General features: G+C 39.8%; 1 protein-coding gene across 1 annotated transcript in view; it reads right to left on the bottom strand.

The window, feature by feature from the left end:
• Positions 1 to 562: 562 nt before the first annotated feature.
• Positions 563 to 26,722, bottom strand: part of NELL2 (NEL-like 2 (chicken)) — a 200,328-nt gene continuing 174,168 nt past the window's right edge. Inside the window, exons 15-19 of the mRNA XM_009880881.1 lie at positions 18,308 to 18,448; positions 7,576 to 7,769; positions 6,451 to 6,627; positions 4,102 to 4,326; positions 563 to 1,376 (exon numbers count right to left, since the gene is read on the bottom strand). Coding sequence (XP_009879183.1) covers positions 1,326 to 1,376; positions 4,102 to 4,326; positions 6,451 to 6,627; positions 7,576 to 7,769; positions 18,308 to 18,448 — 788 coding nt within the window. The 3' untranslated portion in view covers positions 563 to 1,325. The remainder of the gene's footprint in view (positions 1,377 to 4,101; positions 4,327 to 6,450; positions 6,628 to 7,575; positions 7,770 to 18,307; positions 18,449 to 26,722) is intronic.

Below are 26,722 nucleotides of genomic sequence, written 5' to 3'. Positions count from 1 at the left end.
TTTGTAAGCACTGCTTTATTCTTTATTTCTCTCCCAGAATAACATAGCTTTGGTCTTTTATTTATTGTCCCAACGGTACAGTGGTGAAAATAGGGTTTGCATATTGAAGTGATCCTCATGCATTAAGATACTTTACACAAACAGCTAAAACAGCTGTGGAGCTTATAGAAAGACAAATGAACCCAGGGCAGCTGGAGAGAGGAGGAATCTGGAGAAGATCCCCTGTAAATCTGAACAGATGCAAGTCATACACAAATGGTCTGTACCCACTCTGGGTGACAGCACACTGCTGGCACGTAGAGTCTGATCTTTAGGCACATGACTTTTCTGTTCAATCGACTGTAATGTCTCAGCTGTACGAAGTTATTTCTGTATTCCCAGAAGAATAACAAAGGTAGGACATGATAAGCACAAGGTTATGCTGGGAAGAAGCTCCCATACGTAGAGGACCTGGACCAGCGATACCCCAGCTGTATTGCCCAGGTACACTGGCAAAGAAGGGACAGTAACAACATGCATGAAAGTGACATCCCTGAAAAGGAAAGACGGCACAAATAGCAACTTAAGGTAAGAGAAATATTTATTTAAATTTGCACAATAACGAGCTTATACTGAACAAATTCAATCAAGAAATAATAGTAAGTGCAGTAAAACAAGGAAATATTGATGACTGTTCCCATCAGAAAACATTAAGAAGCCATGCCTGTGCATCACGGTTTTTCTTTTTTGGCTTTTTTTTTGTGGTTTTTTTTTTTTAGTTTTTTTGTTTTTACAATAACTTCTATTTTTTTTTTTTTTTCAGCGCACATACTGTACAAATCACATCTTAGCTGCTAGGTTCTTTATTCCTGAAGGCTTCATCCTTTTACTCAAACGTCTGCTAAATTCTGCAGTGAGCAATCAAACACGTTTGTGCAGATCCGAATATGATTAGGTAAAAATCTCTGCATCTAGTCAAGTGTTGGACTCTGAAAGCTTCGGAAGACCCTGTAAGAGCTCCTAGTTCATTTTGGATCTTGACATCGTTATGTACAGCATTACAATGTGTCACTTTACACTAACCTAATATTCTGCATAATGATGTCAGACAAAGAGCCAGATGATTTAGGCCTGACCTCATACAAAGGTTTACACACGTTAGCTTGTCTCGAGTCCCATAAATTTCACTCTGATTCAGGTAACTGAGTTCATCGCATATCTGCACTTTAGATGGACAAAACCAATCTAATTTAGTTTTAATTTTGTACAATTTTTGGTCTAAAGGTCTTTTTTTGTGAAGGAAAATTCTTTAACCAGAAACTGCTTGTGAGAGGTGGTTGTTGGTGTCACAGTTCCTGAAGGCACTGTGGGTCCACTGAGCAACAGACGTGGCCATTCTAAAGGAAGAAAAAACAGAAAGAAGAATTGAAACAATTAGCGTTTTGTACAAACTCAGTCACTTCAACAAGCTCAGCCATTTGCAAACACCCATCAGATTTTAATGTACAGATTTGTAAAATACAAGACATCTACAGATTTTGATTGGAGTCATGACATTGTCATCATGTCCTTCCCTCGCCCAAGGCAATGGGCTATTATGATTCCTCTAATTGCCTGTTTTGCTGTGGTCTGTATCCCAGAGCTACAACAGTCAAACTGAAAGAAGCTGGGATCAGTGGAAGAAATGCTCCCAACAGAAAGGTATCAGGCATCTGCTGAGGCACACAAAGCTGTTGAACAAGACGGAACACTTGGGAATTTTATTTAGATCAGGCAGAAGGGACTCTGGGTTTTATTTAGCCCTGAGTGCTTCAAGTTAATACATCCTGGCTGTAACACCAGCAAACATTAATCCATACAGTTTTTCCTGATAGCCCAGACATTGTTCTGAGAATATTAGCAATTAAGGGAACAGATTGCCTATGGACATGATTAAAGTACTGGAGAAATTGTTTTCTGCATCTCTACTACTTCTTTTCTTAAGTAAGTCGGATTCGTACAATGCAAATAAAAAGCGTGTATTATTTTGAAATTACTACAAATACATTCAGTTGACTAAACTGCCAGGACTGATTAAAGACCAAGGTCTGAATCATTCAAATATTTTCTTTCATTCCCATTACAGGAGGTTAGGCAATCCTGCTGTCCACCTTCTTTACTTGTGATTTGAAATGGTTTTGTGGCTAAGTCACCATTAGCTGATGCCCAGGTTTCTGAATTCTTAAAGGATTTGTGTAAACCTATTTTGCTACAGCTTGCTTAAAGAGGCTTAGACTGGAGCTTTGACCTTCCATGTGATGCTCTGCAAGAAAAAAGAGTGGGGGGACACAGGACGAATGAGATGGAGAATGATACAAGCTGGGCACAGCATTCACCTGATCTATAGGGAGCAGGCTGCTTGCACGCAGCACTACAACATTAAAAAAAAGGAGATAACGTATTTCAAAAAGAAAATTGTTCTGTGGCGAGAATTGAGTAAAATTTGGCTTGCCGAGGGGCAAAGTGGTACATCTTCACTGTTGATCAGCTTCTCACCTGAGCCATATTAAATCTGTGGGGTTTGGTAGAGTATCTGTCTTAATCTTGTATATGCTCAAAATGCAACAATGGATTTTATTAGTCTATGTATGTGTTTACACTGAATACAAATTAGCTGATGTTTCAGGTTCAGCCTTTGCTTATGAGAAAAGAACAGGTGGGAGCAGCACACAGGTGGCCATCAGCACAACTGATGCACAGCTTCTGCATTGCCATTGATTAGCAGTACAACAATGAGACCACATTTCCCATCGCTGAATCTCAAAAGACCTTTGGAGAAGAATCACAGAAAAATATTTGTTTTACAGATGGGAAAACCGAGGCACAAAAACCTCAGCCACTTGCCCAAGCAAAAAGTAACTTCCAGCATTGGAGTTGGTGTATGCCACTAGCTACGGACCCCAAAAGTATGGGTTTCTGCATGTAAGCCTGTTTCAACATCCTTTGGGCAGCAGATGGCTTTCTAACCATTAGCTACTCTGTCAGTTCACATCGTTTTCTTCTAACCATCAACCTGTTCTGATAACAAAACAAATGCTGACCCTTACTTGGCACATACTGCTTCCCTCATAAAAGGACTATGCCTCAACAACAGCAACTGCTGTGGCACACAGTGTTGCGTCAGGCGAAGGGGAGGAAGAAGGTGGTGCTTCACAGCTTCTGCTATGTGAACAGTTACTCCCCATCTCTCCCAGGAGAAGGTGTTGAAGTTAGATTAATTTTCATGAGCACCTTTTCAAAGTAGTTAATTGTACCATATACTAGAGTTTGGGAAGTATCTTCCTTGGGAAGGACATAGAATAAAGACCAAAGTCAACTGTGAATTTCAGTAATAACTGAAGATCTCTGGATGAATCCTGCTGTCTCTCTCTCCTTGACTGCTGTGGAAGCACTCTCTCTCATTCTTCCATATTGGATGGTGGAAAATAAAATTCATCTTACAGGATTATTTTGAATGGAAAAACTTCTTTTTCTTTTGCCTCTTTAAAAAGAGATGCCAGAATGCACATAAGCCCACAGCCATTAGTTTTTCTCCTTAGATAATGAATTCCTTTGACTAAAAAAACTATCAGATGTTATAGACATTATGTTGATTCTACTCTTAATTTTAAAGCAAGAAAGCTATACGTATAGCTAGTCCTTTTATTCTCAAAACAATGACTAGTCTCAAAAAGCAATTCAATCAGTTCTGATAACGCTATAGTACCACACAGAACAAATTTCTTGCATGAAGTCGTCTTACATATACATTCCTTACTGTATATATTTCCAAGATAGCATGGAGCTATATCATGAGAACTGCGATCGAACTTGAATTGAGCTATCCTGGTGGAAAAGCCAAGCCCACTACCGTGTCCACGACACACTGCAGCACGGGCTGTTCTGACCTGCTAGCACATTAAACCATCCTTCTAGTGCATGCAAGAGTGAAGTTAACCAAGTTGAACACTTACTGTAAGCTCCGCTGTTTTAAAACAAGTGTAGACACCAACTATCCACTGACCAGACTCAGTGCATTAATATTTATATGCCACAGAGTAAACTGGAGAAGAGGCATCTCGGCTGAATTTTTATGTTCTTTACCTTGCACTGGCAGAGGGTACACTCTGTGCCGTGCTTAATCCAAGACGATCCAGTGAAGCGAACGACGTTGGTTTCATCCAGGCAGGTTTTAGTGATGTCATTGCGAACGGTGTCTGCTTGGCAGGGGTCAGTGACACAGCGTGGGCAGCACTCATTCTCAGGGAGGATGCTGAATTCACAATCCACCTCTGGGCACGGCAAGGGCCAGCAGTCAACTTCGCCTTGCTGTTTACAAATATTACGAGAACAAGAGAGGATTATTAGCTCTTACTTTGTTTCATTACCGTTCTTCTTCATTGTGTTTCTTAACTGGCTAATTTTATCCGTCTGGTCCTATTCAGAAGTCAGTGCAGAGAACACTGATATTCATTGCCTGTGGGAGACACAGCAAGTTGGGTGTTTTTTCTGCGTGCTACTCAGGAAGTGTTTTAGTTTTAACTTATTTCAATACACTCTGCATCAAGCTGCAGCCGAAAATTCTCCATAAACATCATGCAATACAGAATACAGGTCTGTTCTTGTGAAGTTCTACTGCAAGTGACAGAACCCATAACAGGGCTGTATTGCAAAAGTGCTTCAAAATCTCCTGTTTCACCTAGTTCTTCCTTCCATTTGGATTGTTGGTTTGCCATATAAAGCCCTCAGATTTGGCTCTGGATAGGCTAGAGTTTATCTTTGCCACAGTTACAAATGCACTGGCTGAACTACAGGTGTCAAGCTACCAGCAGCCCAGTGCAGCAGGGAACACCAGCACAGTAAGAGGACCTCCACCTGCTTACCCCCCATTTTGGATGTTGCCATCAGAATACTTGAACTTCCAAACTCAATCGCGCTTTTTGCATGATGGCTTCAGTACAGTCAGGGTACAAAAAGGTCAAAAGAGAGACTTGCACTGGGCCACATTATTTGTAGGGAAGTTACTGTATGCCTGTACACAAATCTAAAGAAGTATAATTATTCACGTCAGTTACTAGAAGTTGGGGTCAGCCTCCCTTCAACTCTGGACAAGGGCCAGAGTTTCATATCTACTGGTCAAAGAAAAGTTGTTAATGCATATTCCTTTTGGAGCAGGTCCATCTCTGACCTCCAGTTTACTCAGGTCATTGGAAACACAGATTGAGTAGCCTGGATTTAAGGGGGGCAAAGAGAGTAGCGTTTGGTCCTAGGAAGGAAGTTTATTCACAAAAACTGTATCTAAGGCTTTGAGAATGATGAGTTCAATATCTCCAGACCAAAAGCTGAAAAAAATTCCCAGAGATTTGCCATAGGTCCAAATTTACCCCTCTTGTTGTGGAAAGTATTGTGAAGTTACTTGTTTACAAAATTTTCATCTGTGTCAGTTTTCCTCTTTTTGAATCACATGATGGTAAGAATTAAAGCAATCTTAAAGCCAGACACTGATCTTGATATTTCAAATTATTTTTGTAGTGATGGGCAGTACAAAGAGTAGACAATACATTGTCACCCCCCAAAAATCCCTGACGACTGAAAGAAAGCAGGCTTTAGTCACAGAAGCAGCACCTTGAAAAAAAAAAAAAAAAAGAAACAGCTACTGAGATCCCAAACTGTATGTTGTTTTGTTTTGTTTTTAAGACATTTAATGAAGCATCTGGGAATCTATTTCATTGGCTTTTAGCAGCAGTAACACTGAAAGTACAATGTCTACAGAAATTGGTTTCTGGCTGTTATTCACGATACCCTGAGAAGGGAAAGCTGCTAGATGGACTAGGCTTTACATTTGGAGATCACCTGTGATAAAAGCTAGTTGTTTTTATCTTGGGATTTTTTCTGTCATGGAAACTTCTTGAGCAGCATTATGCAGAATTGTTTTTGCTCAGACTCTGGAATACATGCCTAGGAAAAAGATGACAAGCTTTACAAGATATTATTTTTTTTCAAAACTCATCTCACTATTTTGAAAAATGCAGAGAGTCTTACTATTTTTTCTGTTACTCAGAATGTCTGAATGAACAAATACATTTTAGTGTATCGGCATCTTTGAAATTATCAACTGTGATAATAAATACATAGTTAGAATTTCGTTATACAGCTACACTGGTCTTTGAATGAGTGAACATGAGTGCTGCTGTGAGGGTGCCATATCCGAATGACCTCCACTCTTTGCTAAAACAATCTTCATGATTAAATAATTTCTGTTACGTCTATTGTGTCAAATTGCATTTTTGACTGGAAGTTGACAATACTGACATATATCCATGAAAACCAGATTTTGAGTATACACATACTCCAGAGGAGTATGGATGCTAATGCATGAAAATTAACTATTCCCAGATCAGAATATCTCATATCCTTTTTCCCTGTCTCTGCTGCTGTCATCAGGAGCCTTACCAAACAGCGACACTGCTGACAGTTCTGTATCCAGGAGTCGCCGCTGTTGTAGGAAAGCTCCCCGCTCTGATGTAAACACTGACTGCTGAGCCTCGGGTCACATTCAGGACAGCAAAATAAGTCAACGGTGGGATTTTCACAGTCACAGACCATTCGCCGGCACATCACATATCCACTCTGTTGTCAGGAGACAGACATAGAGCAATGGCAGAAATTCACAAAACTCCAGCAGTACTTGTTCCAAAATTTGAATTTTTGGCATGATTCTAAGCCATTAGCAGCAAACGAGTTTTTTGACTACACGATATCTTTGCCAAAATACAATTCAGAGGCAGAAACCACAATACACTGTCTGCAACTACCATGAAGTTTCCCTCGTCTTACATACATCCTGCGTACAACCAACCTTCAGAGAGCTCCCCCCAAGGGGATGAAACCCAAGGCTGTCTTTCCCAAGGGTCAAATTTTAATGGATTGCACTAAGTTTACGCCATTCTTATATGGATGCTAGTCAAGTCTTGTTTTAAACTTCCAGATCCGTCCCTCTCTTCTGGAATTATTCACATAAGGAAGATGATAGGCAGTCTGAAATTAAATTCATGCCCATGAAATTTGAGCTGCTGAAATGCTCAGGATTTTGCCAGCAGTGTATTGGGCCTTCATTCTTCATCAGCATTTAGCTTGGGATCAAGCTTCCCACAGCAAACATTTCAGAAAGTTAAGCTGAATTACTCTGCAGATAGAGAACCTTCTTCTATTTATAGCCATCTGCTAGAGATACCGGCGTCAGTCACCAGTGCCAGTATGTGTCTAGACAGACAGTTTCTTTGCATGAAAATGTCGTTACTCCCACCCAGAAAACACAGGTGTCATCTCTGCTAACAAAATAGTTCTATCATCCTTCTTCCACTATCATATAATAAACCTCCCGTGGAAGTTCTGCTCGTGCAGGTTGGAGAGAGAAGCTCTCCCCCAAACCCTATACAATATATAATTCCCTTTTTCTGTAGCACCACATGCACACCTGAGAAGGCAGCTGAAACAGGAATTTCACTTGAATCACCACACTCTGCCCTTCATCCTTGCCGCCATCTTGCAGAAGCAGCTGCTTCTGTTTCTACTGACCTGGCATGAGCAGACAGAGCATCTGTCATTCTCCAGCACCCAAATCTGACCGTTGTGCTTGATTTTGTCTTCATGGATACAGTCTCCTGTGCAGTTCTTGCCGTGGGGACATCGACAGTCGTACCCACCATCCAAGTTAAAGCAAATAGTGTCATTGGCACAGCTATGCCTTCCAGTTCCACATTCATCAATGTCTGCAAAAACATGCCATGTAATGCTCTTAGACTACATTCAATTAACAAAAATGTTCTTGTGGCAGTCAATATAAATGATTCTTGGCCATTAAAGCCTTCAGCTGAAAATTAATTTGCACTTCACCAGAATGAGAAATAACTTACAAGTTCACGAAAGTATTTTTCAAGTCACATCAACTTTTAAAACATGGTATTTTGAGTTTTCCTCTACATTTTCTAAGTGAATGCTATTGAGTAAGGTGGTTAGAGTGAAGAAATCACAGGAAACATAAGCACAAAAATAACTCTCAGCTCCCTAAAGAACATTAGTTTGTGGCAACTGTTCATGAGATGTGCAGTTAAACAAGAAAATCTGCAGAATCTCGTTTTCAAAATCTTTTGCTGGCTCTGTCTAGCACATTTGAGTTTTCTTGCTGAGAAGTTAATATGAAAGGTGGTCTGACCTGTAAGCTCATTTAAGCAAGCACACCAAGCTTTAAGTTGCATCATTTATTAGGGTGTGCGAACCAGAATATGTTAATTAATTCAAGCTGCCGTGACATCTACAGGCCTTGTGTCTAGCATCGAAAATAAAGAAAAAAATTTAATGTCTCCAGCGAATAAAGGTAATGACTTCAAAACAATAGTATCTCAGAAAATTCAAGAGTACCTTTAAAGGTTTACTTCATCAAGGTACACACAATTATCTTGCAAGGGGAAGCTAGCAGCACACACTGCCTTCTACTTGAATAGTCTTTGGTCTTTGTTTAGTTTTTTCAGCTGTCCATATGGAGAAAACTTATCTGAGAAAAAAAGCTTTGAAAGGGCATGAAGTAAACAGCTGTATGTGATAAAATGGAAAACACTAGAAGAGTAAAGACTAGATCTATGGTGATTGTAAATATCAACACACTGAGTTCAACTCTAAATACAATTTCTCAATAGTCTAGCCCAAGCTCCTAATTAGAGTTCATTAAAAAGTAGTGTGATATTTAACTGTCCGACAGATCAGAACAAGACAAAATAAGCAATATGGTCATGCATCTATCTTTCACCATCAGCATAAAAACTTCATAAAACACCCAGCTTTGGGTTAAATAATGGAAATGAAACCTCCAATTCACCTCAAGCACATTCACTTTAAAGCAAAATAACTCAATTATCATTTCAATTCCAAGTGTGGCTGCAGTCAAAAAAAAAGTAAACAAGCTGCTAACATGAATATGAATTGGGATGAAAAACAGCAGGGAAATTATTAGAATTCCATTGTATGAATAAGCAGCTTTGTAGGTTTCCTTCAAATACTGTGTGCAGTAACAGTGGCACCATCTCAAAAAAAGGTATTGCAAAATTACTAAGGCTTATAGGAAGGGTGAGGAAAATGTCATTTGAGAAGAACTGAAAAGAAATGGATTGTTCATCTCTAAAAGGACATCAGCAAGAAGGGATAGAACCAAAAAAATAATGAGTACTCCAGAGAAGACATGTTGAGAGCTTTTGTTCTCCGTATTGCCTAACGCACAAGACAGAGGACAGTGAATGAAACTGAAATATAATAAATTTAAGCCTGATAAAAGATTTCCTTTCATATGTTCCTTTTCATACAATGCATAGACAAACTACGACACTCACTGACACAGAATGTTAAGAGGGGAGAAATAATTGCGTAGCCAAAGGTGCATAAAGCTAGCAAGAATATGCAATTTGCAGTGCTAACAGATTTTGGAAGAAAGATTATATTTCATGCATTAGGGTCTACGATGCCCTTATTTACATATCAGAACAGGCCAATCGTCTCAGATCTCCACGTCTTCTGCCTCATTCTCATCTTCTGAAGCATCTGGAGTCAGACACTGTTGCAACAGGGCAGAAGATAACTGGGATCGTGAACCTAATTCAGCGCGGCTATTTGCATGGCCCTGAACAGCTGGAATGTCACAGGCACATCAGACAGGGAATCCCATCCCAGCAGTAAGGATACACAACTAGTGGCACAGACGGCCCCGTGGAGGCTGTGCCATCTCCAGCCTTGAAGGTTTTTAGACAAGTGGCTAAGAGGAATGGTTTGAGTGGCACCGGTCTGGCAGAGCAGAGGGATAGAAGAGCTGGTCTCTCCTTCCTTTATGTCTCCTAAATCCATACTTAAAGTTATACAGTTTGGCAATTTAAAGTTAAGATCTCCATATACTTGGTCTAACCAGTTTTAAGTTATGCAATAAAGAGAACAAACACATATCCTATTTAAATATAATGATTCGGGTTAACAGCAGGATTCCCTTTATCATTGAAGTCATTTTTAATAAATGACTTTCCGACACTTGTGTTCATTTGTTTAAAACACTCTTTTGTACAAAGCTTTCACATAGCTAGTGTCATAAATGAATAATGCAACTTCTCAACAACCTGGCCACTTAACTGAAAGCAGCCATATTTAATGAGATACTTGGACAAAGTTCAGCTGTCATGTAAATAAGAACAGTTTCCTTTAAACAACAAATGGTGACCCCAGAACACTAAGTCTGCATTTGGCACTTATGTACAAGTGTACTTCACAATTTGCCCATGAGGAAAATGCTTCTGAGGTTTGTTTTTCAACATGGTAATGGTTAGTGCACTGTTACTTGAAAGTAACTGAGGTTTCATCACTGACTCTGGTATTGAGCCGAGCTTATCCAACATTGAGAACTTACGAAAAATCCTAACCCTGTTTTTTTTTTCAGTTGTTTGATTCAAGAAAATAGATGTTCTGGATAGGGCAATTTAAATATCCCTGGTCAAAGCAGGAGCTATTTAGGTTTTGATTTGAACCTAATCAGAAACAGCAGTGCGTTCATAAAGCAGCAAGAGAAACACAAAGTTTGCGTGCGTGAAATTCTCATCTGCATTATTCATCCACATCAAACTTCAGGCATTATATGCAAAGAACTTTCACACAAATCATCCATACCAAGCAAAACTTTGTTCAGTTTTTTGTGTTTTTTCTTTACTTTGGATTTATAATGGATGGTGAATTATGTTACGGACTTTTGTTTACAGCCATGACCAGCTCTCCAAATTCCATAACCACATGGACATGGTACACTGCCCCCTGCATCTTTTGTGTCTGAAAAAGGGAGATGGGACGATTACAGGTTGCATGTTTCCAGTGTATCCAACCACAGAGGCATGTTATTATTGCTCTCATATTGTTTAAAAGAAACAAACAAAAACCAAACAACAAATAATTCACTTCCGGCTATTTACAACACACTGCGTAGGAATGAAGCAGCTTGACATTAGAACATGAAGTCTCAATAGACTTGGAGGTTTGCCTCAGGAAAAAAAAAATAAAGAAATAAAATGTAACCAGTTATCCAGTGCTAAATTGAGGATCGGTTCTTATTTACCTAACCTATACTAAAAATGACAGCGGCTTTGATCTGGCACACTTTTAAGGGTTTTCCTTTTCTTACCATCATCCCTGGGTACAACTTAATGTTGCAATGACAAAGGAGTATCATGGATGAAGAAGTAGCGTTACATGTTACAGAAATCTAGGAGTTAATTGTATCACAAGTAATTTCATGGCTACACAGGAAAAATATTGGACTAAAGCCATACAAAATGGTGACAGTACCTGGAATGACTAAACTCCATTTGTAATATTTGAGAGACTGTGAAGACAGAAAACTCCAAAAAAACAGGAATTCAAGTTGCCCCACCAGGTTGTGACCCAAGGCTGTATTTCACAGATTTACTGACTGTTTCTTGGACCAGATAGTCAAAGAATCTCAAAGGGACAAAGCACCATTTGACTTGGCCCTGACCAGCGTACAGACTCTGATTCAAAATGTCTCTGCTGAGCAACTACTCTGTATTGGTGACCAACAGTGACCACAACGTACGCAAGTTCAGTATCATTAAAGTAATTTAAAAGGCTGCAAAAAAATGTTTTCAGATAAAAAGAAGATTGTTTAAAGATACTATATTATAGATTCAGAGTAAACATATATTACAGTAATGAAAAAGACTTTAAAGGGTGGATACATTTCATATAATGTACTGTTTTTATTTGAAAACTTCATGAGCTCCTTTGCACAATACACGCTGTTAAAGGAACTATGTGCCATGGAATAAAAGAGGTTGTTGACTCACAGATTAATAGTGGATTAATTAGTAAGTAATAAAAGACAAGAATAAATGGTCAGGCTGTCACAATGGAGAGTTGTCCCAGGGAAGTTCCCCAAGGATTTGTGCCAGAATGTGACTTAGTCATCTGGAGGAATGGATCAACAGCAAAATGAAAAAAGCTGTTGATAAGAAAGTATTAAAACCAGAAAAAATTGACAGTGAAAAATAGAAGTATTTCATGATATTGACTGAGTAAACAATAATATGTCAGATGAGATTCAATTCTAAGGTGCATGGGGAAATACTCATTCAAAAATCAAATCAGTCTTTTGGATCTATTCTGGAAAGAGATCTTGAAGCTACTGTGGATAGGTCTAAATAATGACAGCTCAATAATACTTTGGGCAAAACCCCACAAATACAAGATTGATAATGACAGATGAGAAAACTCACAATAAACTCACAAGGAACATGAACAAGGCATAATTAGAAAATAACCTGAGTACACCTTGCTAGGTAGTGACAAAGGGCTCAGAGATGTGTTCTGATATAGCTCATGGAAGGTTGAACTTTTCCTCCTCTGATAAGCTACCCAGACTTGCGTGCAGGACGTTCACACAAAGCCAGAAAAGATCTCCCTTGGAGATCATTCCGGTATCAGTCAGAGTATCATCTATGTAAAGAAAAGATTAACATCTCTACATTGAGAAATATGCTGTTGGAAGAGATGGGTTGGGAAGATGGACATTTCCTTCGCTCTGAAGCAACTGAAGTTTCTCTGTTACTTTAGCTCTGAGGAGTCGCATTAGCTCAGCAAGGTGACAACATGAGGATACCTGAATACTTTTTGCTTACGGCAAAACAGGATGGAGGGCATTTGATAGGGAGCCCAAGCTCTTCTGAGCAGAAAGTTTGGTTTCTGTTCTGTGTCCTAGGTAAACCTATTGACTGATGTAATCAGTCTTCAAAGAGCAAGTGAATTGTGAATAATTTATTCATGACTTCATGCAAGCCAGCTGTCAGAGTGCTTAGCAGATGTGGAAGATGAAGAGCTGAGACTTCAGATGCCGGTAACACCAGCTTCACAGAAATGCTGTTTCCTGATACAGTAAACGTGTTCAAATTAATGTCTTATAAAATGTAGTGGTCAAGTTTCTGGTTTATTAGTCCAATTATAAAAGATGAGAAACTCTGCCAATTTTGTACCCTGCCCACACCCCAGAATATTTAAATACTAATGTGTTTTCACATCTGCCTTCTGTCTGGTGATGTTTATGTTGTATTCCCAAACTCAATAATGAAGCCTTAATGCCTATAGCTCTATTTTGGATGGATGGGAAGAAAGTCACTTTATGGTTTTATTTGTTGACCCTTTGTGATCATGAAAAAGGTGAAAGGATTTCGATGGAGCATTGTGAGCGCTAGTAAGACTTCCTGCTGGAGAGTATTCATTCTCTATTTCCTGTCTCCTTAAGTGCTATCAATAACAAAGCTTCTGTTAAACATTACCAGCACTGTAGAAAGATCTAAGTGTAGGACTTCAAGCTGACAGCGGTTTTTCAACTACAAGAAATTTCGTGTACGAGTTAAAACACTGGATGTACTGTGAGATACATTCAGACATCCTGACAATCAGCATTTCCTCTGCCTTCCAGATCCAGAGACATGGATGCTGAAGTGACCATTTTGGACTTTGCTCATCCATTAAGGCTGAGGCTTGTAATATGCCTCCGTCCCTCATTATCCTGGATTGTGGAAAATACTGTTCCAGTAGAGCCCTGGTGCTCTGTGTTGTCAGGCATCCTGCTCAATCATGGAGAGAAAGAAGTGATTCTATTTCTGCAAGCAGGATGGCAGAAGAAGAACATAACCAGACATTTCAGAACATACACATACAAGTAAAGCCTTGCAACCAAAAAGATCCTTTTTGAATTGGGCATTCCAGACTGCTGCTCTCCAATCCTTCCATTTGCACCTGTCTCATTTAAAGAATGTGGTACCCGCTGAGAGTGAAGGTATGTTGATCTGTACGTTCTGTATCAACAACAGCTGGTACCTGCCAGATACTCTTGGTTAAGTCTTAAGGGGCTGCATTAATTAGGTGAGCTATTCTTTGGATGTGGAAGTATGCAAAATGTCCAACAGCTGATGAGGTATAACACGCACTATTCTGGTACAAACCAATACAGCTTCTCTCTTCAACTGATTTTGGAAGCTTTTAGACATTGCAAGGGACAAACTCAGTGGAATCCGGACCTTACACAGAACTGCAGAGCAAATATTAGCTGGGCCTGAACAGTCTTATTTTAGAATTTTGCCCTCAGTGGTTCCATTTTTTTAATGCAATGAAGCTTGAGGCTGCAATATCTACTATCTTAGTCTAGCTCTCTTTTATGAAATGGTACGACAGACAACCTTCAGAGCACCAATAAGACTGTGTAAAGAAACTATGAAGAAAAGATGTAGGGAGGCAAAGAGGAAGGTACCAGGTAATATACCATGCTGAATGCTATATTTACATATATATAAAATTTAAGACTTCACAAACCCATGCAGTTCTCAAAGACTGTGTCGTGGTTTAGGCCAAATCGGCTACTGGGGACCTGGGGGACCCCAGATGGGACCGACAGATGCTCTCCTCTACCCCTCTTCAAAGAGAGGGGCAGAGGAGGAAAAAGAGACTTATGAGTTTAGAAGGAACTAAACTACTTTAATAAAATATTAATAATAAAATGAAAAAGAAATAATGAAATATATAAAAAAACGTATCAAGCTCCCGAGATGTCAGTCATGACACCGGCTGGCACTGGGGCAGTCCCAGGCTGGACTCAGTGATGGACGGGAACTGGATTCCGGATCTGCATTCAGGATTGGGATCGCAGGCAGACGAACAGAGTCCTCCTCAGACGTCGGCCATTGCAAGAAGAGAGAGTTGACCTCTCGATCCCTCAGCCTTTATACTGAGCATGAGGCAGATGGGATGGAATACCCTCGTTGGTCAGTTTTGGGTCACCTGTCCTGTCCGCTCCTCCCCGCAGGTGGGACCCCACTATGCTTTTCCGCTTCCGACCCTCCAATGGGGCAAATGACAAAGTTGGTTGGCCTTGGCTGTTAGAGCAATAAGTATAAGCAAGGTCCTCTCTGAATACCATGGCTGGGCATCAGCTATAGACATTGGTCTTATCACTCTGAGAGAGTGAATATTGTCTGCACAACATGCTGTTAATTGCAGTTGTTAGAGAGGCCCAGCTAAGAAGCGAAGTTACTGACCAAAATTGGTTCTGTTTTACCTCAAACCAGGACAGACTGAGTGGCTGATCTTTCACCACTTCTCTGAAAAGAAGATGATGCATAATCCTATTTCCAAGGGAAAAGCAGCAAGTGTTGCTAAGAGGTTGAAGCCCTACAGCTGCATTTCCCATCATTTCCCTCGGTAACTGTTAGAGAGACCACAGGTCTACCCAGGAGTATAACGTGAAGCAAAACTAATAGCAAAGGAATCTCTAGGTCTTCCATTACCAGTAGGTACAATAAACTGGGATTATGAATTTCTGCGTGCAAGTACAGTAGTCCAAATACTCAATATTCTCAGTCGTGCCAAAGAAGCAGCAGTAGCCAAGGTCAATATACGTACAGAACAGGCAATTCAGCAACTATTATTTCATTATCAAGCACTGACAAAGTCCAATGCTACTAAGGAGTTCACCTCTAGCTAGGAATTTTTAGTACAATGTCCTAATGGGACCATTTCCTGCAAAAGGGGTAGATGCAGTTTCAGTATTCTGTTAAAATAAGGTTTTTAAAGAAATGCTCCTGTGCTTCTGTGATCTTAACAGAGGGGTTTCCACCTGAGTCTTTAAAACTGGAGCCTTTGCTGAGGGAAACAGATTTCTGACTAACACTGATCACAGAAATGCTTTCCGTAGCACTATCAGCGCATGTCCAGGGGACACAGACAGACCCAGATTTGAGGCAGACCATATAGAAAAATCAAGAAAAAAAAATTTGAACCCGCACTTCCTTGGCTTTTAAAGGTTTTCTCCATTGAATGAGGGAACTTTCTTCAAAGCAACTAAAACATTAAAAAGATGAACCTATTATACACTCCATATAAACACCACTTTGAAGTAGTCCTCTTTTAGAAAGCAAAACGGACAAGCCCTCGAAGAACATTTCCTAATCCCTGTGAGGTTTAAATTCTTTGTTCCCCCAAGAAAGAAATCAAGGCAGGCCCAGTTTCCCTTTGGTGTAATTCAGCGCTGTTACTTCTATAGTTTTGAAAGCTGTAGCACTTGCACAAGCCAGAAAGCTTCAGAGGACACTGGTCCTGGATGCAGCAAGAAGCTCATACAGCTGCAGGTGGGAAGTGGAGAACTGAGATTTGAAATCTGAGATTAGTATAGCCTGGAAGCTGCTCCCCTGTTACAGAGAGTGTCTAAAAGACCATCCACCAACAGCTCAATCTAATCACCTCTAACTAGGGGATACTGAGGAAGTGACAAAAGAAATCAATTTTATTATGTCTTTAAACCCAGTGGGGGAATCTCTCACAATGGAAAGATCTGACAGCAGAGAAACCAATTGTTTTTGTGCTACTGCTCTGCTACTGAAAGTTTAACTTTCCATACTGCAATGGATTTTAGGCTGCCTCTTCATACCTTTTTCAGGTTTTATTTTCTGTCTGAGACATGTCACAGGCTTCAATCCAATAAAAAGTGATGTAGTAAAATTTATAAAATATCTAACCTTCCTCCCTATGTTAAGTTTCTACGTATTCCAAAATTTGGAGCTGCAATCCATCAAATTGAAAGTGTTCCACTGTTAGTGACTAGGGTTACCAGCAATTAAGATAGTTTCCTGGCATCTGTGATTTAATTCTAATTACTTGTTATCCTCTGTGTATGTTTAATAAAGAGCTGCTGGTGCTTTGTAGAAAAGGTCAAAACATTCTAATAATTGCCACTTCTGCATACACATGTAGCACTCCCCGTACTTGTTTTTCCTTGGCTTTTCCTTTGCTTAGAAATTGCTGCTTAGTTAATGCTTGTTTGCACACATCTTAACAGTCACTTTGTATCATGTATATCTCTTGCGACAGCACATACCAAACCACTGTCTTCAACCCACGAGACAAATGTTATATTGGCATTGAAGATAAAACTTGTGGTATTGAGAATATTTCCATAAACGCCTGGCTAGAGTATTACCTGTGTTGCAAGTGACAGAAGGGCAACGTTATAATCAGAGGGATCGCAACTTCTTTGCACCTTCTTGTTCTAACACCTGGCCAGCTAACACTGACATTTAGTTCGTTCTTGACAAAGCAAGCTCAACTTATGGAAGCAGTGGCTGACTCAAATCGCTGATTCCTCCTGGGAATACATGCTTTCAGCTGTGGTGAAAATGTGTTGAAATAAAGTATTGATGATGGGGATATCGAAAAGGTCATTCTCACTCCTGGAGAACTGTCTGTGTGTCTGCCTTAGTGAAATTAATTCAATTGCTTCCCTTTGGGATCGATGCAGCCCACCAATGTGAGTTTAAACAGCAAGGTAGGAAAGCTTATACTGTGTGAGCACTGAATATTTCAGCACTCAGAAACAGAAGGGTTCCCCCTTCTCCTAATTTTGCCCTGAGTAGTCCATGGCAAAACAGGTTAGTTTGTCCTCTTATTTAAGAGGAGCAGAGTGCAGTATCTTAAGAGCTGAGTAACATTCCATACTAAGAGATGTGCATCGGAAAATAACTGTGTTCGTACTAACTTGCTGTTCTAGCATCATTCATAAACAAAGAAAAACTTCCCATCTCCTTGTCCCCTGCACCTTGCCCCAGCTCTAAGTCCACTGAGCTTCCCATTTTGTAGGGTGGTTCTTCAGATTGCAACTTTCTACAAGCAGATAGCACAGGAGAAGCACCGCAGTATTAACCCAGGTGTGGGTACAGGTGTCAGCTCCATAATCATTCTTTGACATGGGAAATATTTTCACCACAGATTATTTCAGTGTATGAGGAATGAAGTGGAAAAACTGAGGTCTGGACTGAGGCTCATTTCTACATATAAAGAATCTGCCATATGAACAGATTACTGTGGAGTGACCTATTAAAGTGCATGACACCAGCCCAGGGGAAATCACTTATGCAAGGACCGTGCACAGAAGCAGACGAAGGGCCAGAGAAACTGTGTTTTATGCACCATACCTGACTTCACATATTATCTTAGCAAATCACAGAAATGGCGATCAATGCTCCACCTATATGTAAGGAATATTCACACTTTCTATTCTTTTGCCTTCTGTTTATGATGTTTATTCAGACTACAATTCCTTTGGGTTAAGGTTTAACTTTCATTGATATAGCGTCCAAGACAGTACTTGACAAGTACAGTCTGGGATACTAGACATTAAAGTAATGCGAGTCATAATACTACCCCACCTTTTTTAGATACTGACCTTCACAGGATTCTCCACTTGGTGAAAACATCCCATTGTCATGGTAGCCGTCTCTGCACTCACAGTGGTACCAACCAGGCAGGTTAATGCAGGTAGCACGGCTGTCGCACTGCACAAAGCCATCTGAGCATTCATCGATGTCTGTTTAGCAAGAACAACAAAAAAGGAGAAAATTCACACAGAGGAATTTGCTGTATCCATCTGGCGGAAAAACAATGTCTCTGTATTTCTGGATTTCACAGAAGTATTTCCATTACTGACACTTGAATTTCCAGAATTGTCTACAGTAAAGTTTTGAATCATTTCCATAAAAGGACTTGGCTAACGGTGTTGGCCCTGCCAACAGTGGAGGTTCTGCTTATCCCAATTTAATGTTTACATATTAGCAACTCATTTTCTCACAATACATGATAGGTAATCTGACATCGGTATAAGTTGCCCACAGTATGAAGAAAGGAGTTGGATCCCAGTTCAATTAACCCTTGTAGTAGTGCAGTCTGCCTGATAAGCAAAGATTGTTTCTACGGACGTATCAAAACATTAAATACTCACTCTGATCCTTGCTTATGCTCTTGGTGACACCAATTTTAGGTTAGTAGGGCTTCCCTATCTTGTGGAGTTCCTGTTGACACCGGCACCTCTGACTCTCAACATAACGGCTTGCAGTCTCCTCTCTCACCGTGAAAGAGACCAGCTGGGACTCCAAACAAATGCTTAGACCCTGAAGATGAAATACAACACACTCTCCTCCTCCTAATAATTCCTTTGGGATGTGTGTTTGTTAAAAGATCAACTTCCACTGACTAAACTTTAGTGTTACAACTCACCATAAAATGGACTTCTGGATGCACTTGCTAGATGCAAAATCCACCAAAGCACAACCTGTGGACGCCTGAACTCATGGACTTATCAGAGACGCAGAGAACTTTGTGACGTGTTCATTTCCAGTGCCTTCAGTGATGCAGTAAGCCATATTAAAGAACAGGTGCCAGAGTACAAGTGTTGTTAACAGTTAGGGAATACCAGGAGTACGGAGTCAAACAGGGATAAAAATGTGTCCTTCCTTATCAGATCCATCGCATTATCACTGTGTTTTATACCAGAGATACCTACTTGAGCAGCAAGCTGACCGAGAGGTGCCTGTGGAACTGGCACAGAGGGAGACACAACACATGCAAACTGCCTTCAGAAACAAAAAGCTCTAAACCCCAACACCATGAGTTTGAATAATGAATAAACCCTCAATGCACTGGCCATTCTGGCCAAACTAGGGGTTCAACCTTTCTTTAAAAGGTTGAATTTTTAAAACTAAGAACTAAAATGCCAAAGTAAGACTCAAACTCTTAAAAGTACCTTAGCATTGATCCAGTATCCTCCCAGATGCGGATATGGAGGAGAGGTGTGAGGTGACCACTGAGATATATGTAAAATATGTCAAAATTGTGCCCGCAATCCCTGTTAGTTCCCATTTATTTCATCTGTTATTTGCATAGGAGACAGTGTGAACTGGCTACGAAAATTAATTGTGAGGTACAATAGGTAATAAATCTCTTTCTGAAAACACTAACGTGTGCATAGATAAAGATATACTTACTCTAGTCTCTTATGAAATCTATTGAAACACAAACTTTAAAAAAAACCTAAGGCTTCCTTATCCATCAAAACCACTTTATTCGATATTTGAAGGTAAGAAAATTATTGAGTACATGAGGGACACCTACATAAACTATAAGCTATCGCTCAGTCACCCACATTTGGTTTTGAGTTGTATTTTTCTTAGACATGCCAGGGAGTAGGTGGGATGTGGTTTGGGTATTTTATTCACATGCCAAACAACACCTCTTTGGAATCTCTTTGGAATAACTGTACAACCATATAATGAGTGCATTGGTTTTTAAAAGCTTTACAGATACTTGATGAAATTGCATTAGAAATTTTCATTATTATGTTTCAGTCTGATTTTCTATCAACAGTCCCTCTAACCAGGTGCACACGCTGTACATTACCAGTATTTATGACGACGAAAATTACCAGTACTCCTGCTGGAATATTGCACCAAGCATACATTTTGCCGCTTTGTGTACCACAAATTAAGTCGTAAGTCTCTATTGGTTTAAAATACAGCATTTTCAACTCCACTATGAATTCCAGGATAAGCACCTAAGTAGTCCTGCTGCAGAACTGAGAAATGCCAAACCTTTACAACCTTCCTGTTCAGCGTGTGTCATTCTAAATCAGTATAAACTCTGGCCTTTTTCTTGTGAGCAGTCAGGAGCCAGTGGGACCTCAGAGGTGTTTGAGAGATCAGAGGAAGATCAATGAAAATTATGTTACTGTAGTGAGAAAAGGTTGGTTTGCAGCCCGTGCCCTATCTACTGCTACTCACTCACATACCCGCAGATTACTTAAGGAAAGGAAAAGAAGAGAGGACTACAATCCAGAAGTTCCCTTACCACTGGGGAATATGCTGCCGGGAGACAGCTTGCCTGGCACAACAGAATCTGAGAGATGGTGCCAAACACTTGGGATCACCTTGTCAGTATAAGATAACTTGTTGGGGTTGGCCAAAGCTCCAAGCCCCAGAGAATCAATGAAGCATGTAACCTCAGAGGCTGAAAAAGTAGAGGTGTTGTTCAGACTCGATAGGAATCTTCATACTCGCTACTCAATAACACGCATTAAGACACTGGATGGCATATATTTCTTTTTGGGGAAAGTGGAATGTATTTATCGGTGATGAAGTGGAGAAAAGAGTGTTATTTATGTCAAAGTAACAGATATGAATTAAAGAAAGCCTGTGTTCCTCTCTTCAGGACAATTTATTTGTGAATCTGTAAGCCTTATAATTATAAGCACAGTATTGCAGGCACAGGCTGAATGCATTCTGATGAACTCACTTACTGATTATTCAGGAAAAACAAGCCTTGAATGTCACGTCAGTATTGGTAAACTGACAACAAAAGCAGCTTTTCTGTATTTATTTGCAAACTAGCTGACAAACCTATATCACAAGAAATATTACTTGGGATGAAATGCTTTTACAGATGCCAATAAACAGAGAAATACATTCTTTTGGTTTTGTTACAGCTGCGTGCAAAGTTGAGTGGAGTTATGTAAGAAAACCCTACCATCACAAGCGCGGATGGAAGCACACTGCTGGTCTTTAAGAAATGTACTGTTCTTGACAGATTGTTTGCCTGAAACCATTGCATTGGAACCATTGCTGCATCGATGCTGAATAACCCACTACTCGTTACGTGATTTTGCAGCAAACAAAAGAAATTCAAAAGAATTCTTCTCACCACTAACTTTTTAGGCAAATGACATTTAACAGCACATGCCAGTGGGTTTCACAATACAGATGTTCCTTATGCACAGAATTTTGTTCTAAATCTCCCAGCTAATGCTGATCATCAATTCTAGTAGAGGCTTGCTCTGTTATGGGACAAAATATAACTGTTGCAACTCTACTAAACAAGAAAATGCAGCAGAAATGTGTTTTGCAGAGCCAAAGCACTGATTTCATGGAAAATTTTCTTGACATTTGGATAAAAGGATTTCTATTTTCAAACAGGCATAGCATGGCTCAGGATGTGCTGCAAAAGTATCTACAACTGAAATTATCTTATTAGTATGGGAAAAGCAGCCAGAAATAATTTTTCTCTGTCCTATGGTGAAACATTCTCCGATGAATCATCTTGCAGCTGCTCAGTCAGAGGTGTGAGCTGACAAGAGAAGAAAAACTGATTGAAGTTCTGCTTGGCCAGTGGCTATGGTGTATCAGTGGGCTATATGCAACATTAACAACGCTAATGAAGTCCTGTTTGATGCTGTACTAGAAAGGCATGAAAAATGAAATATTACTCTACAGAAGGAAGTTACTGAAAGGCTTTATATTTTCACTTATGAAAAAAATTAAAGTGTTTAAGTACAAGGAAAGGAGGGATGTATTTTTTCAATGGCAGGTGATGACACTTTTAAGCAAATAGACAAAACAGACATTCTGAGTATGCAAGTCCCACTCTAACTGGCTATATGAATCTGTGGCAAAGTGGGAGGAGAAGAGGAAAAAAGAAAAAAAGGGAAAGCATCCCCATCAGGAAGGAAAATAGAGTCTCATATGTGTGATGGGCCAGAGCAAATGGACTCATCCTGGCCCTGCTCCAATTTATGGCAGAACCCCCCCTGACTACCACAGAGGTGACATTTTCTCTATTTTTCACTTTCTTTTTCAAAAAAAGAGCACAATTGCACATACCAAATCTGCCAACCCACTGATACGAGTGGCCAGGTTTGGAACAGAAAGCAATACCGAGACAGTCGCTGGAAGTAACCTTCACCCCAAGCCGGAGAATAGCTACACAGCTGCACCGTAGCACCGCCTGCTCTGGCTGTACTTCACCCTGTGGCATTTGCATGGCGGAAGATTTGTGATTTTGGCTCTTGAAACACTGTGGCTGGGGAACACACACACCTGTGAGACTGACGAGCCCACAAGTCACCAGGAACCTACCCCGATGCAACTCATGGATGCACCCATGGCAATACTGTACACAGCTCGTTGCGACAAACATGAACTGATTATTACGCACTTATGTTGCATATGATTTGGTTTTCAAATAGTCAGATTTTCTCCTGTGCGTTTTTCTTAAACTGAAATCAGTCAGCCTGGTTATTCCCATATTTCGTTACCCATTTTTCAACTGGAAAAAAAACCCTCAATTATTTTTATTTTTTTTTTCTAACTGGAGTCCCACTCTACTTAAATAGACACACAGTCACAGGCATTTTGGAAGTGCTGTATACACCTAGCTCCCCTTGACATGAAAAAAACCTTGCTCTTCCAAATCACCTTTATACCTCAGAATCACTCATTTCCTGAACTGTGGGAACAGCTTCAGCTGTTATACCCCCTGCTCTCTGGGAGACTGAGAAAACTACTCCCTGAAGAGTAAAATAAGATCATTAGCAAATTATCCACTGGTACAGTAAGAAAAAAGGAAAGCTAGCTGTCTGATGAATATTATTAGAGAATTTCTGTATAATAAGAGCTTTTGAAGATTGAAAGTGGTATAAAATTGCCAATTTGAAAGATAGCAGTGCTCTTTCATCCAGCAATAGGACCAAGCTCTCTAATGTGGTCAAGCTGCACTCAACAAAGAACCATGGTGCGGGGGAAAAGGAGGGTTTATACCATTTTATTTTACTCACTTCAAGACTGAAATATTAATCATCAGATCCTCCTCTCAGAAAAGCCTGTATGCCACCATCAAGCACTAACTTACGGAGACACAGAGCACAACTTAGTCCTAAAAGCCTTTCTTTCATAAACTGTTTTATCCAGGTCAATACAAACCAAAGCCCCAGTAGCCCTCTCCTGTCAAGAAGGCAATGCCACAAATTGGCAGCTGTGAATACTTAGAATTCAGTTATTTCCATCCTGGAAGTTTTTCTGGGACAGTAAAATACACGGCACTCAGCTAAGACTGCCAATTAAGAGAGAATCCCAATTACAATAATCTGTTCCAGTGCTAATTGGGTTATTATTATCACTGGATATAAAGATTAATGAGCAGCCAGCAACTTCCAAAATGTTCAGTCACTACTGACTTAGACTAAATTTGAGATCTCATTTCAAAGGCAACAGCTTTTCCAGCCTAATGCTAACCTCCAGAGCCACCTACATTCCAGCCCCATATAGAGTATAAATAAAGCACAAACACTGAAAGAAAAATATTTGCAGAAACAGATCCATGAGAAAGTGGTTTAGGGGACTATGAAGCTGCTTAAAAAGATAAATCTTCAATGCCTTTTTTTTTTCACAGGGACATTTAGAACAGTCAGACTCTGATATGTCTTTGCATATGTCAATATATTTTCAAGGATGTTATGTCTGGCTTGGATATAAAAGACTATGTCCCAACTATTCAGACTTATGCTTAGAATGCTCAGTAGGATTAAGATGATATCTGAGTTATCTCATTTTCGTAAATACGTATGCAAGGGGGAAAAGGCCATTCAGTAGGACAAAATGAAAGTTCACCGTACTGCATAATGTTATCTGCTGCCAAAACTCTGGACTAGCTTTGAAAATAGTTCGTTATCTCCACTGCAAGTTCTAGAGTCCCATTTCTCACATTTAAGAAGAGAAAAGAGTTTGTGTTGGTTTTCATGTGACAGCAGATTTCTAATATGATGATACTTGAGAAGACCTTGCTGTTCAATTGGACCTTTGTTTTCAGATCTTACGCAAAAAACAGGTCCCGGTGGAGAAATATGAGAGCCTGAAACTACTTCAATATACTGGAACTATCTTGTTAAAACAAAGTTATCATCTTTTGGGATTTCCATCCCACTACATTCCCGTATATCACATGCATATAAATATCATACAGAAGAATAAAAAAAAAACAAGAATACAGAAGCTGAGACTGCTGAAATAATCCAGGAAGGTATCAGTTATGCCAGGAAACCAAACTTGTTAAGAATGCTTTTTAAATCTGTTTTGTAAAGTCTGATCAGCTTCTAACACTGCTGCCGATTCCCAAAGGAACTTTTTTCCTTGGTCAATAAAAGTCCTAGAGACTGATTTTGTTTCCTATCTTACTATGATTTGTTCAGCTTCCCATAACTCTTTAAAGATATGATATCATGTCGTGAGTACTAGGACCTGCTTTTCACTGTATGGGTTCTCACATCCAAGTTTTCATTAAACCATAGAATATTCCTGAGTTTAACTGCATTTGCCTCCCAACATTTCATTCAGTTACAAGTTTAAATCATGAAGGGCCAGATTACAGCTGGCCTGTGGGGCACAGCAAAGAGTCACTCATCATTTTGTCCTAGCATAACATAACGCTGTGAGTGAAAGGACTTCCTCGATATAGTATTAGAAACATCAGTTATCCCAGACGCAGCCTTCAGAGAATGGTGAAGACCATGGCCTTTCCTCTCCCTGCTCCCCTGGATAATGAACTAGGCCTGCGTCAGAAAAAATGCATTTTGTACGCCTTTGGAGTTGCTGCTTCTATCTCTATACCTCCCAGATCTGGTAGAAATTCTAGCTGAGTCACCTTAAAGCCGTAATCTGGCTCAAAGGGTAGGAAACTAGAGCTGGGCCTATAAATGTCACATCAAAAATTGCTTCAACAGGTTGAGTCAGTGCTGCAGATATGTCCTTCACTAAAAATTTCCAACTGCCATGTTGCACAAAAAATAACTATTGTTAAAACAGGTCTTTTTTTTTTTTAATCCTAGCAAGAGCATGATTGCATTTTTTAAAGTACTCTGTCCATGGAAAACTAATTTAGTTCCATTAATGAAAAGGAAGCAGAATGTGATTGAGGATGTAATACGGAATTATAGTTCATTAATTCTTCAAGTATGTAATTTTCCAGACTCCTGATCCCCCATTGATTTCTGCACACCCCCATAGGTCCTGCTAAATGCCAGCAAAAAGAAATTCAATCGTGTTGTTATTTCATGTGTGGCAGTGGCGGTGCTCCAAAATTAGATAGAAGTGTTATGAAAGGGAATTTTCCACTGACTGCTTCACCATGCAGGCCTGTTAACAATTCTTTGTTGTCAAAAATTGATCAATCACAGACCCCACCGATAACTGAAACTATGACAGTCTCTCATTACACACCCAATAACATCAAAGGAGGTGACATTTGTAACAATTGAAGATGATAATTCAGAACACCTAATTAGCCATGATGAACTAGGTGCATCCATGAATAGTAAAAAAAAAAAAAAAAAAGAATATATTTTTCAACAAGATTCTGTGAAACCAATTGTGCCAATCCCCATAAGAAAGATTAATTGAGCGGTCCTGGGTCTCTATTTCTAGTCGTTTGACACAGATGTGGTTTCGCTTTCACTTCGACCATCATCCTCAGTGCGGCACCTCATCTTAACTGTAACACATGCTTCTGTTTCCTCGTTAGCGCTCTCTTAAAAACCAAATGTAATTATTTTTTTCAAGATAGCAAAAGCACTGACAAACCTATTTTAAATACCTACCAGTGTTTGAAAGTTACGTAGCTCTGTTTTCACATCAGAAATCAGACTAACAAAGTGGTGCCATCACTAAAGGTGTCAGTTGTTGCATAATAATAGCCACGTCTTAAGCAAAAGAGAACTAATTTGTCTGAAAAGAGATGGGCTAGTTTGGCCAGCTGTTACCTCTTCTCTAACGGGTGGGAAGGAAGGCTTTACTTGCACAGTATACTGACCAAAGATCTTGAGTTTCCTCAAGTGAGGAGTCAGGTCAGTCATAACCATGAGTTATGACTTTCACATATACGAGTCAAGGATGCAACCAGCACATTCCCAGCTTAGTTTGGGTTCAGCTTTGCAAAAAGCTGTTTCAGATCAGCTCTGGTATGAATTACAAGTATTTGGTTCAGAGGT

This window comes from Charadrius vociferus, unplaced genomic scaffold (genome assembly GCF_000708025.1).
Source record: "Charadrius vociferus isolate BGI_N301 unplaced genomic scaffold, ASM70802v2 scaffold52, whole genome shotgun sequence".
NCBI lineage: Eukaryota > Metazoa > Chordata > Aves > Charadriiformes > Charadriidae > Charadrius > Charadrius vociferus.
Note: the sequence above shows the minus strand (reverse complement) of the source record. Positions and strands in the feature narration are given on the sequence as shown.